Source organism: Carassius auratus, chromosome 12 (assembly GCF_003368295.1).
Source record: "Carassius auratus strain Wakin chromosome 12, ASM336829v1, whole genome shotgun sequence".
NCBI classification, from domain to species: Eukaryota; Metazoa; Chordata; class Actinopteri; order Cypriniformes; family Cyprinidae; genus Carassius; species Carassius auratus.
Genome location: NC_039254.1, coordinates 636,195 through 655,183, shown reverse-complemented (window position 1 = coordinate 655,183; position 18,989 = coordinate 636,195). Strand labels below are relative to the sequence as shown.

The 18,989-nt window shown below is 32.6% G+C and overlaps 1 protein-coding gene across 2 annotated transcripts in view; it reads right to left on the bottom strand.

The window, feature by feature from the left end:
• The window catches only part of LOC113111381 (vinculin), a 31,694-nt gene extending 15,140 nt beyond the window's left edge, over positions 1 to 16,554 (bottom strand). Inside the window, exons 1-6 of one of the 2 annotated variants that reach the window (XM_026276019.1) lie at positions 16,261 to 16,554; positions 5,745 to 5,815; positions 3,036 to 3,186; positions 2,830 to 2,938; positions 1,596 to 1,718; positions 1,020 to 1,180 (exon numbers count right to left, since the gene is read on the bottom strand). In XM_026276019.1, the coding sequence (XP_026131804.1) occupies positions 1,020 to 1,180; positions 1,596 to 1,718; positions 2,830 to 2,938; positions 3,036 to 3,186; positions 5,745 to 5,815; positions 16,261 to 16,527 (882 nt within the window). In that variant the 5' untranslated portion in view covers positions 16,528 to 16,554. The remainder of the gene's footprint in view (positions 1 to 1,019; positions 1,181 to 1,595; positions 1,719 to 2,829; positions 2,939 to 3,035; positions 3,187 to 5,744; positions 5,816 to 16,260) is intronic. The other variant, XM_026276021.1, reaches the window with a different exon arrangement.
• Between the last annotated feature and the right edge of the window lie 2,435 nt (positions 16,555 to 18,989).

Here is an 18,989-nt window from a genome sequence, read left to right as displayed (position 1 = left end):
ATAATATATCATAATAACAAAAAATGAAAAATTATTTGCTTTTTCCCCCACATAAGAGTAATAAAAAATGGGGGTAAAATTGCGTAATTGTCATGATTAATTGTTACAATGCATAACATCTTTTTATTTATTTAAAAAAAATTATATAAAATATATTTAATATACTCACATTTACATTATTTCCCCCTTGCATTTTGTTAAATGAGAATAAATTATTTTATTTTAATTAAAAAAAATCACTTTAATATAAAAATATATAAAAATATATACATTTTACAAATACTCAAAAAATAGTAAAATGTCCACACTAATTACAGTAAAACAAAACTCGTCAATTCAATTTAAATAACTGAATCATATTTTTTAACCTCACAACAGTAATAAAAATCTGCATAAGTGTCATAGTGATCACTGTCATCTTAACAGTCCGAAAACATTCTTCCTTTTCTTTAAGACATATATTCTTTCTTCGATTTAATTTTTTTGGAGTGGATTGCATTAGTGAGACTGATTCCAGAAGCTTTGAAAACTGTGATATGCTGATGTTTCCATGCATGTGTTAATGAATAGCATGCAGCTCTAGAGAAACAAGGCTCCTACGGCACATTCAACCGTAACATTTTTACTCTTACAAGTTAACAAAGCAACAAACATTTGAGGCAACAAACTTCAGCTCTATTGTATCTTTAGTCCTAAAGTGATCTGGAAGAACTTGTCAGTGTGCTCGTGTCTATCCCAGCCAAACCTCAGGATTTACTTCACAACCTAAAAACCTGAAACCAGCTCAACAAATACACAACACACAAACACACCTGTGTTTGCAAACACCACCCTTCAAATCTAGATTTAAACATACTTTTGCAATATATGTTTCATGTTCAACCAACACTAGAATGCATGCATGCATGATGTTTAATATGTGTGATAAATAATATAAGGTCACAGTCTCGTGCATGCGTCTTGTGTGTTTGTGAGGTGCATGCACATGACGACACCGTGACCTTTGCCCTCTCACACACCTTACTGGCCCAGGCGTCCTCGTCCCAGGACGTGAGCTGCAGCACGCGGATGATTTCATTGATTTCTGTGCTCATCTTCGTCACGGTGAAGTTCCTGTTCTTCAGGGCCTCCTCCACACCTTTCCCCTGAGACGTCCGGGTCGTCACGAAGATCTTGATGCCTGCGTGAGACACCAACAGATACGTTCTGCTCACCAAGGATGCATTTATTTGATCGCAAATACAGTAAAAATTGTGAAATATTATTACAATGCAAATCAGCTGTTTTCTGTGTGAATCTGTGTTAAAGTGTAATTTATTTCTGTGATGCTCCGCTGTATTTTCAGCATCATTCCTCCAGTCTTAAGTGTCACATGATCTTCAGAAATCATGAAAATATGAATTTACTGCTCAAGAAACGTGCTGCTTCATATTTTTGTGGATGCATTTTATTTTTCAGGATTCACAGCTCAAAAGAGCAGAACTGGTTTCAAATAGAAAACATCGAGAGCAATTCAATGCATCCTTGATGAATAAACGTATGAATTTCTCTGGATGTAAGAGGTCAGAGGCCAGAGGTCAGGGGTCAGATCAGACCTGAGATGAGGACGGGCAGCAGCTCTTTGACGGTGTTCATGGAGTTGACCAGCATGACTCTGTGCTCCTGATGAGTTAACTCCTGCTGACGCTCGTCGATCATCTTGGCCATCTTCGTCATGCCTGAGAACAAAACACAGTCAGATGTGTGATGCTTTATCTGCTAAACACGGACTGACTGACCCGTCTAGTCCTGAGCAACAGAATAAGAGATGATGAGCAAATCTAGTCTAATCTATCACAGACAATTATAGAAGCAAAACAGCCCAAAAAATCTAATGCAACATGAAGTGTTAAGCAATAATTGGAGATAATTTGTTAAATAGAAAGTTTAAAAAGTAACAGGAAGCCTTTGTAACATTATAAATGTCTTTACTGTCACTTTTCATCAATTTAATGTATCCTTGATTAATAAAAGTATTAATTTCTTAAAAAAAAAAAAAAAAATTATATTTCCTAGAAATATTTTAATATTTATTGCAAATATTTTAAATATTATTTACCTAAAAAAAAAAAAAAAAAAAAAAAAAAATTATATATATATATATAAATTCTGGAAAATATAAATAATAAAAAAAAACAATAAAAAAAAAACAATCTGAATTTAAGCAATTTAAAAATTAAAGCACATTTTAACAGCGCTCAACATTTTAACAGTAGCTTATTTATATTTCCTAGAAATATTATTATTATTTTATTTCAAATATTTTTAATATTATTTACCATTTATTTCTATTAGTTTTTTGCCCAAATAAAAAAACATAACAATCTGGAAAGTATTGATCTATAATACACTTTAAAAAATTAAAGCACATTTTAACAGCGTTCAATATTGAACAGTATCTTATTTATATTTCCTAGAATTATTTAAATAATTTATTGTAAATATTGTTACTATTATTAAATTTTGTTTATTATTTTTAATTTTTACAATCTGGAAAGTATTCATCTATAATGCACTTCACAGAGCAGCAAAACAAACAAACAAATCAGAAACAGACAACAAACAAACAAACAAACAGAAAATAACATAAGAAATAACAATTATAGAAGAACAAAAAAAATGTAATAATAATGATCAAAAAGCAACATAACATGCATAAGGCGATAACTCAACACTGTTTTTGTCCTAATCAGCCACATAATCATCACAGTGTGAAGCCCCGCCCACAGAGAAATCTTATTGGTCCAAATCCTGCTCCACATAACTGCATATAAAACACGACACAGATACCTGGTCCCAGGTTCTTGGTGTAAGTGACCAGGTCCTCCATGGACTCCACCACCTCAGCCACGGTCAGATACTCCAGAATCCCTTTACACACACGGATGATCTTACGAACCTGAGGTCAGCGAGAAGAGCAGATGTTCTGTCAGCACGGAGGCACGAGCTCAGACGCACAGGGATGAAGGCATGAAAGGGTTTTAAAAGCATCGCACCTCGGCCTCGTCGAAGGTCAGAAGCAGGTCAGAGGTTCCTGACAGGATCCCGCGGGAACCATCGATCAGATAATCTCTGGCTTGGACTGAATACGGGTCGGCCTTCAGCATCTGAGCCGCCTGAACCAATTTAGTGCACGCCGTCTCAACCCTACAGAGAAATAATAACAGCTATAAACACTCAGCATCTTAGAAGACTCTTCTGCTCACCCAGGCTGCATTTATTTGATCAAAAAAATAGTACAAAATTGTGAAATATTATTACAATTTAAATCAGCAGTTTTCTGAGTGAATCTGTGTTAAAGTGTAATGTATTTCTGTGATGCTCCGCTGTATTTCCAGCATCATTCCTCCAGTCTTCAGTGTCACATGATCTTCAGAAATCAGAATAATATGATGATTTACTGCTCAAGAAACATTTCTGATTATTATCAATGTTGAACACAGTTGTGCTGCTCAATATTTCTGTGGAAACTGTGATGCATTTTATTTTTCAGGATTCACAGATGAACAGTACTTTCAAAAGAAAAGCAATCTTTTGCAACATTATAATTGTCTTTACTGTCATTTTTGAACAATTTAATGCATCCTTGATAAATAAAATGATTAATTTATTTTAAAAACTTAGTGTAGTTATGTATATTTCCTAGAAATATTTTATTGTAAATATTTTAAATGTTTTTTTTTTTTTTTTTACTAAAAATAAATAATAATCATCAATCTGAAAAGTATACACTTATAAAGGATAAATCCAGAAACTTATTTACAGGAAAACAATGGCAGACAATGCAAACCATTATTAAAAATCACTCTTGCAAATTTAATAAAACCTTATCCATGTCAGATAGAAAGTAGAAACTGCTACAGCACAATGTAGAACATCACAGAAAACCTAATGTTTACATTTACAAGCGTAAAAATGGTCATATGCATCACATGTTCTGCTTCTGTATAGTATGTATTTTGTGAGTCCCAAACACAGTCAATCCCTCATGCATGCTTTTTTTCCCGTCAGGATCTCTAAATCACGTAGGAGTGGCATATTAAACCCTGATTCCCGCAACACACACACACACAAACACACACACGCACACACGTCCTATTCATCAGAGTCTGACTGTCGTCAGGAGGGTTTGGTTGTTGTTGCAGAATGGAGACTATATGGTGTCATATTTCTCTGTGGCAGGACAGACCACAGATGTGTGTGTGTGTGTGTGTGTGTGTGAGAGAGAGAGACAGGAGAGCAAGGTCACGACAGTGTGTGTGTGTGTGTGAAGGCGACAGTAATGCATATGAATTTAAATCAGCATCACTGCTCCAGGCCACACAGGAACACACACTATATTTAGAGGGAGACAGAGGTTGTGTATTATCAGTAATCCATCCGTTCCTCCGGAGTCAGGATCTGAGCGCCGCAGAATAAACTCAGGAATGACTCCAAGCAGCTGCGTCTAACATGAACCATAAGAATAACACAACGTCTGAGTCAACAGCTGAAAACATCCACAGAGACAGCACACGTCTGTGGGCTCTGAGATCAGCAGCTCAGACTCCAACAGATAAACCTCTGCTGGGCCGGAGATGGTGTGTGCTTCAGGAGATTTTCAGCTAGTTCCGGTTTTATTTTGTTTAGTTATTCCCTAAACAGCACACTGACAGACATCTGCAGTCACACATCAACTGAAGTCATTCATTTTCAATGAGAGTCGGTGATTTGAAGGGATTTTACTGCGATTCATCTTGAAGGATTTCCTCATGAATCGAACTGATTCAGTTCAACTCACTGACTCTATTTGTTAAATATCCCACAAGAGATGACGATTACTAGTATTACCCTTTATTTCAAAAGACTTGAAACAATGCTATGATATTTTATGGTGTTTTTGTAGGTTTTGAAGCATGCAAGCTCTGGTCAAAATCAGAAACAATATGATGAATATGACAAAAGATTCAATGACACGAATATTATTTGGCTCCAGTATTTCAGTATTTTTAACTGAACATATCTGAACCTTAAAAGTGCACTGTCTCCATTGTAAGAGTGCAAAAGACTAACGCATTTTTAAAATGACTTTTTTGTGTCATACGGGTTTAGGACGAGTCGATGTGGCATTTATGGGTGAACTGTCCCTTTAAGTTGAGCTCAGTTTTTATGCAAATGAGTAGTGATGTAATGCAGACATTTGATACACTGTTACATGTCCATAATGTGGCCTCAAGTCTCCGAACGCATATCAACTTCAGTCTGCACAGCCCATATAATACTGAACAACACTGAGAAATCTGAATGATCTGAACAGGATAATAATTCAGGATTCACGAGTAAAGCAGAGATTCGGTATGATTTCTAGTGATTCTCCCGGGAGGTGTAGCTGTGTTTGCTTCGGCATGTCCACACCTGATTTATTAGTCAACACAGCTGCTTTAGAGCACTTCCTCCCTCAACAAACACACACACACGCACACACACGCAGGGACAACAGAGTTAGCTCAAATAATGTGCATTTAAATTGATATACAATGCATTCATTTATGCATTTATTTATAAATGTAAATAGAAGTTCATGCATTCAATGTGAATCAAAGCCATGGCTGATGCTGCAGAGTGTCATTATTCACATAGGAACACACACACTTAACATGCCTTCCATGACCTTTCCCTTCAACAGAAGGTGTGTGTGTGTGTGTGTGTGTGTGTGTGTGTCTTACTTTATAAAGGCAGGCGGCATGTCTCTCCTCATGATGGGATCCTCGGTGGTCTGAACAGTCTCTTTGCCCACCTGCACACACACACACACACACACACACACAAAACACACAGTAGACGTAAAAATCACACAATCATATAAATTTGAATTATTTAAATAAAACACTTTCAGATTCCGATTCAATGATTCATTGCATTGTAAGAAGCTATATATTAAATATATTATATATATATATATATATATATATATATATATATATATATATATATATATATATTATATATATTTTATTATAAATATATATTATTCATATATTAAAATATTTTAATGCATAATAATGTATGTTTCATTTCCAGAGTGTGTGACTTTATTTCTTCAGTGCAACACAAAACAAGATGTTTTTTCAAATAAATAATCATGCAATTAAATAAATAACCAATTAAACCTACTAAGCTCGATTTCTTTTAAGGGAATCAATTCAGCTCAGATTCAATGATTCGTTTCCGTCGTGAGAGTAGCACTTCTGCATTTATTTTTTCTCTATATTGTCCACAATGCACACATTTGCAATGATATTTTACATAAATTAACATCCATTGCAACTAAAGGGTTGTGAATCAGTATTTTTAGCTCTAAGTCAGTAATTACGCTGATTTAAGTCTCTCAAGCCAAGCACAAAATAAGAGCTTCTAAACTGGGCTTTCATTCAGAGTCATGTCAACATTTCCTCGTGTGTGAGTCAGAGTTTAAATCCAGATCAGATCAGCACACGAGCAGCTCTGTTGTCATCCATGACTTCATGTTTGGTTGCTCTCCAGCATCTGCTGCTTGATAATATGCTCTCGCTGAGGAAACTCAAGGCCACGTTTAACCGGTTTCTTCCAAAATTAGCTCACTGATGGGATTCTAACACGATGCAAAAACCCAAGTCTGTGGTTCTCAGTATACTCTCAAGTCTAGTTTATTTCTGCAGTGTGATGAGAAATAAGTCCAGTTTCACATCTCTGAGTTATTCTGGTCACTAGAGAAGACGCGAGTCCCTTAAAATCGTATGATGTATGACATTGGTTCATTTCTCTATTTTTCACTGCTTTTTCTCACAGAAAAGAGCAGCATGTTCTTCTTTATGAGCTGCTCAGCTGAAATAGAAATGATGACGGGTGTCTGGCAGTTACACACACACACACACACACACACACACACACACACACACACACACACACTGCTGTCAGGTTACAGTGTTCCTGTCAGACAGGTAAGAACAGGTTTAGTCAAAGCCTACACTGCTTTAAAGGGAAAGTCCACCCAAAAATCTAAGTGTTGCCTTTCAATCTTTCACTATTTTGTGTGGAACACAAAAAGAGATTTATTGCATAAATTATAAAAATGTTCTTCGTAATACAGACTGTGATCATAAAGTAAATACATCCCTTCACTGAAATAAATTAAAGTAATTATTCTAAATAATTAAAAGAAACTTATTACACACTTATTATTTCTACAATTATTATAAAATAAATCCAAAATAATTTTAAATAAATCATATTTGTATTTACATTTATTAAAGTAAATGTAAAAAAATATTTAAAATAGACACAAAGTTGTAATAATTTAATTATACCCCAACCCAAATCATTAAAAATTTATTATAATTAATAATTAATTAAAATAAAATGTATTTGAAATAACTGACATCAATTGAAATACACCAAAAATAATTCCAAAGGACTCAAAATCCCTACAAATAATTAATAATTAATAATAAAATCTAATTCAAATAAAAGTTATTTAAATATGACTATTCAATAAAACAAAAATACATTTTAAATAATTAAATTAATTCAAAAATAAATAATTAAAATAAATACAAATCCAGAAATGTTAATAAATGAATGATATTCCTATATTCCACGTCTTATAAAGTGCATTAAACAAAATTTGGTTGCACTTTATTTTACAGTACGTGTACTAACGTGTACTTATAGTGTACTTACAGTGTATTTATCTAAGAAAGTTCTGGTAATACAAGGTAACTACATGGGGTAGGGTTAGGTTTAGGGGTAGGTTCAGGGTTAATACCTAGTTATTACACAGTTATTGTAATTACTATAATTACTATACATGGGGAACAGGACTGTAAAATAAAGTGCATTAAACAAAATGTAAAATAGTTATTTCCTAAAATATTCCCCTTAAGTGAATCTCATAAATCTTGTTTGCACTAATGTTATATTCCATTATTTCAAGCATTATTTGAAATGATGTATCCTTTTGGTTACTCAAATCCAACAACAAAAGTGAATCATTTTCAGTGAATAGCACTTAAAGTTGACTTGGTTTCTTCTACACAGCAATCCCAGAATATAGTGCATGAGGAATGTGAACTACTTTACTTCAACAACCTCACAACGGCAGTAAAACATCCGCTTTTGATTTCCACTGAAGAAAGACAGTCACACGGGTTTGGATGGATGTGAAGAACAGTTCAGGCTGAAACATCACCTAATGATGAAGTCACTTCCTGTAACCATCATTATACACTTCACAGAGTCGAGAACAGTCTGCTCGCGTCCGGCTAACAGACGGCTCTTTATACACGCTTCACAATGCTCTACACACACGCTGAGAAGAGCCCTCGGAGCACACACACACACACACACACACACACAGCTCCTGTGCTCGACTCTATTGAATAAGACAATCATTTTCATAGTTTAAAATTGAGTTGTGATAGCACCTAATACCATAAAATACTTGCATTTGGAGTAAAAAGAGACTAGAGAAAACTGTCATGGTGGAAAATTGCAGAAATGTCACTTTGATTAGATTAGAGTTTCTGTTTCTTGTCCTGTGTAGTGAATGGGTGCCGTCAGAATGCGAGTTAAAAACATTTTTCTCAGATGGGTGCAAAATTAATATTTTGAAAAAATGTATATTGTATCATTACTTTAAAAATAAAAATTATATTCTTAATTATTTTAAATAATACAAGTATGAATTTGAAATGAATGTTTTGAAACAAATCACATTTTATTATATGTATACATTTTTATTTATTATTGTTTTATTGAATTCATCATGTAATATCTGTAAATGTTATTGCAAATTTTTTTATAAAATATATATTTTATATAAGCATAAATATATTATATAAATATAAAATATGTTTATATCACATGATTGATTTTTAAAACAATTATTTTTTATTTTTAAATAATGTTTTAAAACAATTAGTTTGTTTACTTTTTTGTATTTTACTTCTATAATAGCAGATTTTAATTGCATATTAATTAATATTTTTATATTTAAGAATTATTAGTATTATATATTTACTTTTTTAAATATATTTTTACATTAAAATAATTTGAAATAATATAATTAATATTTTTAATAAATGTTTTTAAATAATTACGTTTTAATATATGTATATATTTTTTATTTTATCATTGTTGACTGTAAAAAAATTGTCTTCTCCAGATGTTCACTGATGGACTGGAGTGCTGTGGATTATTGTGATGTTTTTATCAGACTCTCATTCTGACGGCACCCATTCACTACAGAGCATCCATTGATGAGACACTGATGCAGTGCTACATTTCTACAAACCTGATGAAGAAACAAACTCATCCTGAATGCATCGTACATAAACACGCATGCAGTGTAAGTATGTGACGCAATCCTTCACGGAAAACAACGTTCTGTTCATTGCAACAATTTCCGCTTCCAAGATAACATCAACTTCTCTAGGTTTGTAAACGCCAATCTCGACAGGTTTTTAAACCCTTTCAATTAACCTCACTAACCAGAACGTAATCCATTCCTTTCCAAATACAAAAGCTATAAATATCTGGCACCCAAACAACTGCATGAATGAAGCTCTGCTCTCGTTTCCAAACCCGACCGAGGACACATCATCTCAGCGTGTAATCAGCTGATGATAAACGCTTTGAAAGGAGAGATTTAGAGACTAAACATGATTTAGTCATGTTCAGAGACTAAAACCCTCTCCTCTCTTCTCTCTTAGCTCTTCAACATCTGCTGGAATATTTTAACCCCGAGTCCAAGCCAGAGTTTCTGTTCTAGAGGACATAAGCCAGAGAGACTTCTTCAGATCACTCAAAACACAATCTGCAGAGAGCAGCGCTTCCAGAATCCATCCAGAAAGCTCCAGGAGGAATATTTGAAGTTCAATAACAAAACTGGGCAAAAAAAGAAACCAAAGAAGCATTCTTCACATTTGAACAACAGTAATGGACCCTCTTGAAACTAGACCACTTGAGTAGATTTTCAGCTAATTTTCATTCGAGTCTCTCAGCTGTTACCTAATGTTTTTTAAATGCATCGTACATAAACACGCATGCAGTGTAAGTATGTGATGAATGCTTCACTGAAAACAACGTTCTGTTCATTGCAACAATTTCCACTTCCAAGATAACATCAACTTCTCTAGGATTGTAAACTTGTGACGTCTGCCTTCTACAGAATCACATTTTGTCCGTTATATAGTCATATATGATAAACATTTCACATTTTATACATTTTAAAGGCCTTAAAAATCTATTATTATTATTTTAGCTTTTACAATTTCTGTTTTATTCATTTATTTTCATTTCTGGAATCTGTTTTAATAGTCAAACTAAATAATATTCATCAAAAGACACACGTGTAATGAATTTAAATTTGTTTTATTTTCCCTAAATTCCCTAAATTTATTTTATTTTTATTTTTTTCATTTGAATTAAGTTAAATAACATTTGATTAATAATAAAGGATGTATAATTTAAGTTTATACAATCTGACAACAATTTATTAAAAGTTTTAAGCCTATGTATTTTTTTTTTTTTTTACAAATTCTGTAAATTTTTCCCAATTCTTTTTCCATTTGAATTTTTACATTAAATAAAGTTTTAGAAATCAAAAGCCATGTCTAATTAATTCAAACTAATAATTTAAACTTATACAATTTATAAAGGTCAACAATAAAATATGTAATTTTTAGAGCCCTATAAAATGTATATATATATATATATATATATATATATATATATATATATATATTTATTATTATTATTATTATTTATTTATTTTTTATAAAAATTTGATTCTATTTGTTTTGAGGTTTATTTATTTATCTAGAATTGTACATTTTCGGAATTGTTTTTTATTTTACATTTTATTTTTACATTTTAGTTTAGTCAAAATACATTTTATTAATCAAAACACCTGTTTAATTAACCAAAGTCATGAAACGATATACGATTTAACAGCAACTGATTAAAAAAATTCAACAAAAATAAAAATTTTAGGGACCTATGAAATCAATGCAATTTCTTTCCCAAAATTGTTGTTTCCAGCTTAAAATTTTGCTGTATTCTCTTTAAATGATTCAATCAAATTGTAATAATTGAAAAACTGATTTGTGCGTGATGAATGCAGCTTCTGTTTAAGGTCACAACTCTTCTCCTTCGGTGCCTTTCTTCTCAAAGAAATCTCCTAAAACCAGAAGTGAAGGAGTTCAGTAGTGTTGCCTAATCCAGCCGTATTTCTCTGACTTCAGATGACAAGCGCTTCTCTTGCAGTGCAGGGAGGAGGTTTTGAGAAATGTGAACAACTCAACACAGATCCTAAAGAAGACACGGAGCACATTCCCAGCACTGACCACAAAATATGTGCTGCTACGCAAAACACTGAGGAACAACGTGAAAATATTATTTTTAGATCGGTGACAAATCATGGGAGGCATCCAAACTCACTGACTTCTGACTACAAGATCTACGAAAAAAATCTTTGAATCTAGAGATGGCAACACAAGAGAAATGCATTCAGTATTAATGCAAATATAATTGCAAAATATAATGTAGATTTTAATATTTAATAACTGTATAATTACTTTTAATCTTTTGATTTTAAGTCGTTTTATATATATTTTTTTAATTCATGTTTTTAAACAAATACATTTTACAGATTTTATTATTTTTCTCAGATGGGTGCAAATATTAATATTTTGAAAAAAATAATATTGTATCATTACTTTAAAAATAAAAATTATATTCTTAATTATTTTAAATAATACAAGTATGAATTTGAAATGAATGTTTTGAAACAAATCACATTTTATTATATGTATACATTTTTATTTATTATTGTTTTATTGAATTCATTATGTAATATTTGTAAATGTAATTGCTATTTTTTTTATAAAATATATATTTTATATAAGCATAAATATATTATATAAATATAAAATATGTTTATATCACATGATTGATTTTTAAAACAATTATTTTTTATTTTTAAATAATGTTTTAAAACAATTAGTTTGTTTACTTTTTTGTATTTTACTTCTATAATAGCAGATTTGAATTGCATATTAATTAATATTTTTAGATTTAAGAATTATTAGTATTATATATTTACTTTTTAAAATATATTTTACATTAAAATCATTTGAAATAATATAATTAATATTTTTAATAAATGTTTTTAAATAATTACGTTTTAATATATGTATATATTTTTTATTTTATTTTATCATTGTTGACTGTTTATTTTTTATTCAGTGAATAATTCAACAGATATAATTATCACTTGATATAGATATTCACTAGACATAATTTTTATTTCAACTTCAACTAAAGCAAACTACACTAAACACCACTTACAAACCAAATTACACAAATAAAGCTTTAATATTGTTCTATACTATATATAATATTGAGCCTCGTGCTGTAAAGTGCTCAGAAAATCTCAGATGAACTGGAGTTGAAGTGATATTTGGAAACCACAACGGTGTGAAATATTTGAGAAAACAACACCCTCTAAAGCTGCACAGACAGGAAGTGTTTAAGAGGGTGGGGTCACACTTACACATTCAGACTGAAACACCTTTAGACGCCTGAACAACTCATGAGCTCATCTAACTCAAACCTCAGCTTCTCAGCTTTAGCAGAGATGGAGTTACTGTGAGACAGACTCAAGTCAGATTCAAAGAGGACAAACCACTGTCCGTGTTATTTCAGGAGTCTGAAGTTAACTCTGGACAGCGGCTAAGAATAACTGAAGAGCAGCAGTGTGTCGATGAATTTAAAGGCTTCTGAAGGCTTTGTTTCGGTTTTAGGTAACCACACACACACACACACACACACACACACACACACACAGCTGCAGGACAGACTTCCCTTCCTCTGTTTAAACACGTGAGACTGACAGCAGATCAGATCTGTCATAATGTGAGATCCAGCGCCAAAAATTAACTAGAGCTTGAAGTCAAATATATATATAGGTCATAATAAGTTAATTACAGATGTGTCATTTATTCTTATTTAAATGTATTATTTTATATAAATACTATAACTACAAAAATGTTTATATAAAAAATTATTTTTAAATAATTTAAAATTATTATTATTATTATTATCATTTTATAATTATGTTTTTAAACAATTACATTTTATGTATACATTTTTATTTTATTATTGTACTTAAGGCTAAAAATAATGAATGTACTATTTGTAAATATAATTGCACGTTAATTAATTAAAATTGTAATATTTAAATTATTCATATTATACATTTAGTTTTATAAATATTTTTATTTTTAAATAATTTTTACTATATATATATATACATTATATATATATATAATTCAAAATAACGTTTTTATTTGTATCCTATCTTTATGATAATTATTTATATACTTTTTTTTTATTTTATATTTAAAAAGCATATACATATATATATATATATATATACATATATATATATACATATATATATATATATATACATACACACACACATATATATATTATATATATATATATATATATATACATACACACACACATATATATATATATATATATATATATATATATATATATATATATATATATATATATATATATATATATATATATATACAGTCTTGTTCAAAATAATAGCAGTACAATGTGACTAACCAGAATAATCAAGGTTTTTAGTATATTTTTTATTGCTACGTGGCAAACAAGTTACCAGTAGGTTCAGTAGATTGTCAGAAAACAAACAAGACCCAGCATTCATGATATGCACGCTCTTAAGGCTGTGCAATTGGGCAATTAGTTGAAAGGGGTGTGTTCAAAAAAATAGCAGTGTCTACCTTTGACTGTACAAACTCAAAACTATTTTGTACAAACATTTTTTTTTCTGGGATTTAGCAATCCTGTGAATCACTAAACTAATATTTAGTTGTATGACCACAGTTTTTTAAAACTGCTTGACATCTGTGTGGCATGGAGTCAACCAACTTGTGGCACCTCTCAGCTGTTATTCCACTCCATGATTCTTTAACAACATTCCACAATTCATTCACATTTCTTGGTTTTGCTTCAGAAACAGCATTTTTGATATCACCCCACAAGTTCTCAATTGGATTAAGGTCTGGAGATTGGGCTGGCCACTCCATAACATTAATTTTGTTGGTTTGGAACCAAGACTTTGCCCGTTTACTAGTGTGTTTTGGGTCATTGTCTTGTTGAAACAACCATTTCAAGGGCATGTCCTCTTCAGCATAGGGCAACATGACCTCTTCAAGTATTTTAACATATGCAAACTGATCCATGATCCCTGGTATGCGATAAATAGGCCCAACACCATAGTAGGAGAAACATGCCCATATCATGATGCTTGCACCTCCATGCTTCACTGTCTTCACTGTGTACTGTGGCTTGAATTCAGAGTTTGGGGGTCGTCTCACAAACTGCCTGTGGCCCTTGGACCCAAAAAGAACAATTTTACTCTCATCAGTCCACAAAATGTTCCTCCATTTCTCTTTAGGCCAGTTGATGTGTTCTTTGGCAAATTGTAACCTCTTCTGCACATGCCTTTTTTTTAACAGAGGGACTTTGCGGGGGATTCTTGAAAATAGATTAGCTTCACACAGACGTCTTCTAACTGTCACAGTACTTACAGGTAACTCCAGACTGTCTTTGATCATCCTGGAGGTGATCATTGGCTGAGCCTTTGCCAGTCTGGTTATTCTTCTATCCATTTTGATGGTTGTCTTCCGTTTTCTTCCACGTCTCTCTGGTTTTGCTCTCCATTTTAAGGCATTGGAGATCATTTTAGCTGAACAGCCTATCATTTTTTGCACCTCTTTATAGGTTTTCCCATCTGTAATCAACTTTTTAATCAAAGTACGCTGTTCTTCTGAACAATGTCTTGAACGACCCATTTTCCTCAGCTTTCAAATGCATGTTCAACAAGTGTTGGCTTCATCCTTAAATAGGGGCCACCTGATTCACACCTGTTTCTTCACAAAATTGATGACCTCAGTGACTGAATGCCACACTGCTATTTTTTTGAACACACCCCTTTCAACTAATTCAACTAATTGCCCAATTGCACAGCCTTAAGAGCGTGCATATCATGAATGCTGGGTCTCATTTGTTTTCTGAGAATCTACTGAACCTACTGGTAACTTGTTTGCCACGTAGCAATAAAAAAATATACGAAAAACCTTGATTATTCTGGTTAGTCACATTGTACTGCTATTATTTTGAACAAGACTGTATATATATATATATACACATATATATATACACATATATGTATATATAAAATGAAATTATTCTTTTCATGTATAAAAATTAAAACGGAAAGAAGTCAGAAAAAAGAAAAACAGACATTGGTGGCTGTATACAGTATAGAATTATATAACTAAACACCATGATTTTGTTTTATTCTATTGTGTTGGGATATCTTATGCATTATGTATATTGTACTTAAATTTGCAGGATCTACTTAACTGATTAATTTATCATAAATGCACAAAACGTGAGTCTTTTCTATGATCCGAAAAACGTGCTATTGTTCTGACTCTGGTTTGGTCTACAGAGGTTAAAGAATCATGGTTTGATGTGGATCTCTCTGAACCGCTGTAGACCCTTCTTTGAGGTTCTCTGAGGTTCTCTGAGGTTCTCTGAGGTTAGTCAGATGCTCGTGAGAAGAATCAGTCAAATGAACGCTCTGCATCTAAAATGAAAGACCCTACATGAAAGAATGTGGTTCAGACCACACAACACTCAAAGTTTCCAAACAATGCCATACAAGACCCCAAAGAACCTTAAAGTGAACCATTTTTTCTTGATGCATCAAACATTTAAACTCTATATAGAATATGATGCCAGTAAAAACCTTTATGTTTAAGAGTGAAGCACTGATTCGTGTGTAACCTTGAGCTGTTCACCTCATGTTCCTGAAGGGGAGTGAACATGCAATGTTGGCATAAAAATCATCAGCTAAAAGACTAGTTTCATTTTTTTTGTTCAGATATCAGATGCACTGAAGTGCGTGTCGTGGCGCAGCGGTGTTTCAGTGGGAAGAGCGACATCCGAGAGGAAAAGGCGGAATTCGGCTTGGATCAAAGCCAGAGAGAGAACTTTAGGAAACTTTCACCAAACAACGATACTTCACATCCACCTGAGAGTTTAACCCGTGCATTCGCGCTAATAAAGAGAGAAACCCCGAGCTCTTACCCGGACCAGGTTACTGACAGCTGCCTGCACAGCGGCCACCGGAGCGGTCAGATCCGGGATGGCTTTCCCGTCCACCTCTCCCTCCTCGTGCATGATGACCAGATGAGAGATCTGCTGGGCCACCGGCTCCAGGATACTCTCGATCGTCTTCGTGTGAAAAACCGGCATGATGAGCACTTCAGAGAACGCAAACTCTGTGTCCAAGTGTGTAATCCAGACTCCCCTCTCAGTAAACGAGCGCTCAAGAACACACTGACTCTCCTTCATACAACTAAACTCACTCTCTGTGGAAGCGACTCGTCTAGAGAATGAATCGCTCGTTGGAGTCGGTTCTTTCCAGTTCGCAAAACGATTCGTTTGCGCATCGCGCTTTACGAGTCAACAACTCACTGAATTTATTCACTAAAACTAGACTATTGTGTGTGTGTGTGTGTGTGTGTGTGTGTGTGTTTTATTACCATTTATTTTAAATAATAGCAAATAATCCAACTGCAATAATATATTTTTAATGTTAGTTGAAATTATTCAAACCTCATATTCATGCGATTCTAGAGTCAGATAAAATTTGTCAGCATTTACAATATTACCAAAGCACAGTAGTTAAAGTATTAGGTTTACTATGTAAAGGCTAAAGGCCTACTTATTCATAACATTCTAATACATTTACATTTTTTACATTTTAGTCATTTAGCAGACGTTTCTATCCAAAGCCCTTATAAATGATGCATATATATATATATATATATATATATATATATATATATATATATATATATATATATATATATATACAGGCCTGTGTGTGTATATATATATATATATATATATATATATATATATATATATATATATATATATATATATATATATATGTGACTCTGAAGCACAAAACCAGTCTTAAGTCTCTGGGGAATATTTTTTGCAATAGCTAAAAATGCACTGTATGGGTCAAATTTAAATTTTTCTTAATTCTTACATTTTTATTTTATGCTATCTAGTAAAGATCATGTCTCATGAAGATATTTTATTTATAATATGCATTGCTAAAAACTTTACAACTTTAAAGATGATTTTCTCAGTATTTTGATTTTCAAACAGTTGTATCTCCTAACAACCCATAGCCTACATCAATGGAAAACTTTTTTTTTTTCTATTTCAGGTCTCAGATAATGTATACATTTCAATAATAATAATAAAAATGACCCTTATGACTGGTTTTGTGGTTCAGGCTCACATATAACAAAATATAAATAGTAGCCTATTTAATTGTCTAGAATTTGATTAATAACATAGGCCACTCAATCAATTTCTATTAATCGCTATGGCAGCTATTCTATTGTAACATTTTTTTTTTTTTTTTTTTTGTCAATGAACTCTGTTTATCTACATACACATTTATTTAATTAAAACCTGTTAAAACCTTTTGGAGTACGTGTGATGACGAATTCTTTCTTTGAACTGACTCGTTGAATTGAACCGTTCAAAAGAATCGATTCGCGGCTTCCCACGTTACACTCAACCTAAACCTCCCCGATGACGCAAACTCTCCATCCACCAATCAGAGAGCAAACGCCGGCGCGTCCATGAAAGCGATAGGTTCACGCAAACGTCATTCTTCCTGGTTGGCTCCGCCCATAACCTTTTTTAGCGTTTGCTAGAGACGTGAGTTTTTCGCAAATTACGTAATACATTCCCATGGCCTAAAAAGGGAACTTGATTCTACTGTTCTGGAAGAGGAATTCTGAGTGCCATAGTCCACCAAAGCACTGTTCAGGATCTATTTTCATCTTTATTTTTGCATACAATAATGAAACAATACAATATAATTCATCTAATTTTACAAAATATATGGTTTTTAGGTAAGACGGAAAATACATAGGCCTATTTATTCACTGATGAATCTGATAAAAACTATGTAAAATATAACTATGCTTATAAAATTATGTACACTTTTTGCTGTAGGCCTATTCTTTATATTTTTGTTAGTCATTGCATTGTACTGGGACAGCTACTGCTTTAAAGTTTTAACATGAATTACACATTATTATTTACTGATGCACAAACTTGTGTTTTGTCGAAACTCTTGAAAACTCATATAATGAGTATGAAGTTAGTCGGTTGAAAACGAATGTTATGTCATTATATAATTGTTGTTTATCTTGTTCTTGTTGCACATTCCAGATCCGAGCAGGTTTGAGCCTTCCTCTGATCACGGAAATAACAAAATAACAGGATCTCCAGCTGTTCCAACCCTGCAGACGCCTCAAACAGCCCAAGAATGTGTCCAGAGACCCTCAACGGGCAGCATGACCCAATATGGAAGAGTCCGAAAGGAAAGAATTAAGGAAGTCCCTTTAGGGAGCACAGAGTAAACACACGTGTTTGTGTGTGTGTGTGTGTGTGTGTTTATGCAGCTCAACTCAATATCAAACAGCAGATTCTGCTTTGATCTCATCTATTAAATGACACATGAATGCAGCATTGTTTCAGCAGTATTACATAATATATTTGAACCAGTTTACTTATATTTTATTACTACATGAAGCACTATTTTTTTAACATTATGAAGCCATTACTCATTACCTTGAGCACACAAACTTAAAAAAAAAAAAAAAAAAATACATTTAAAAATAGGGCCTACAGCAGGAAAACAACATTTTCTGCACATCGATAAAGTCTTTGGACAAATTACAAATAAGCCAGGGAGGTCAAAGGTTATCAAGAACAAA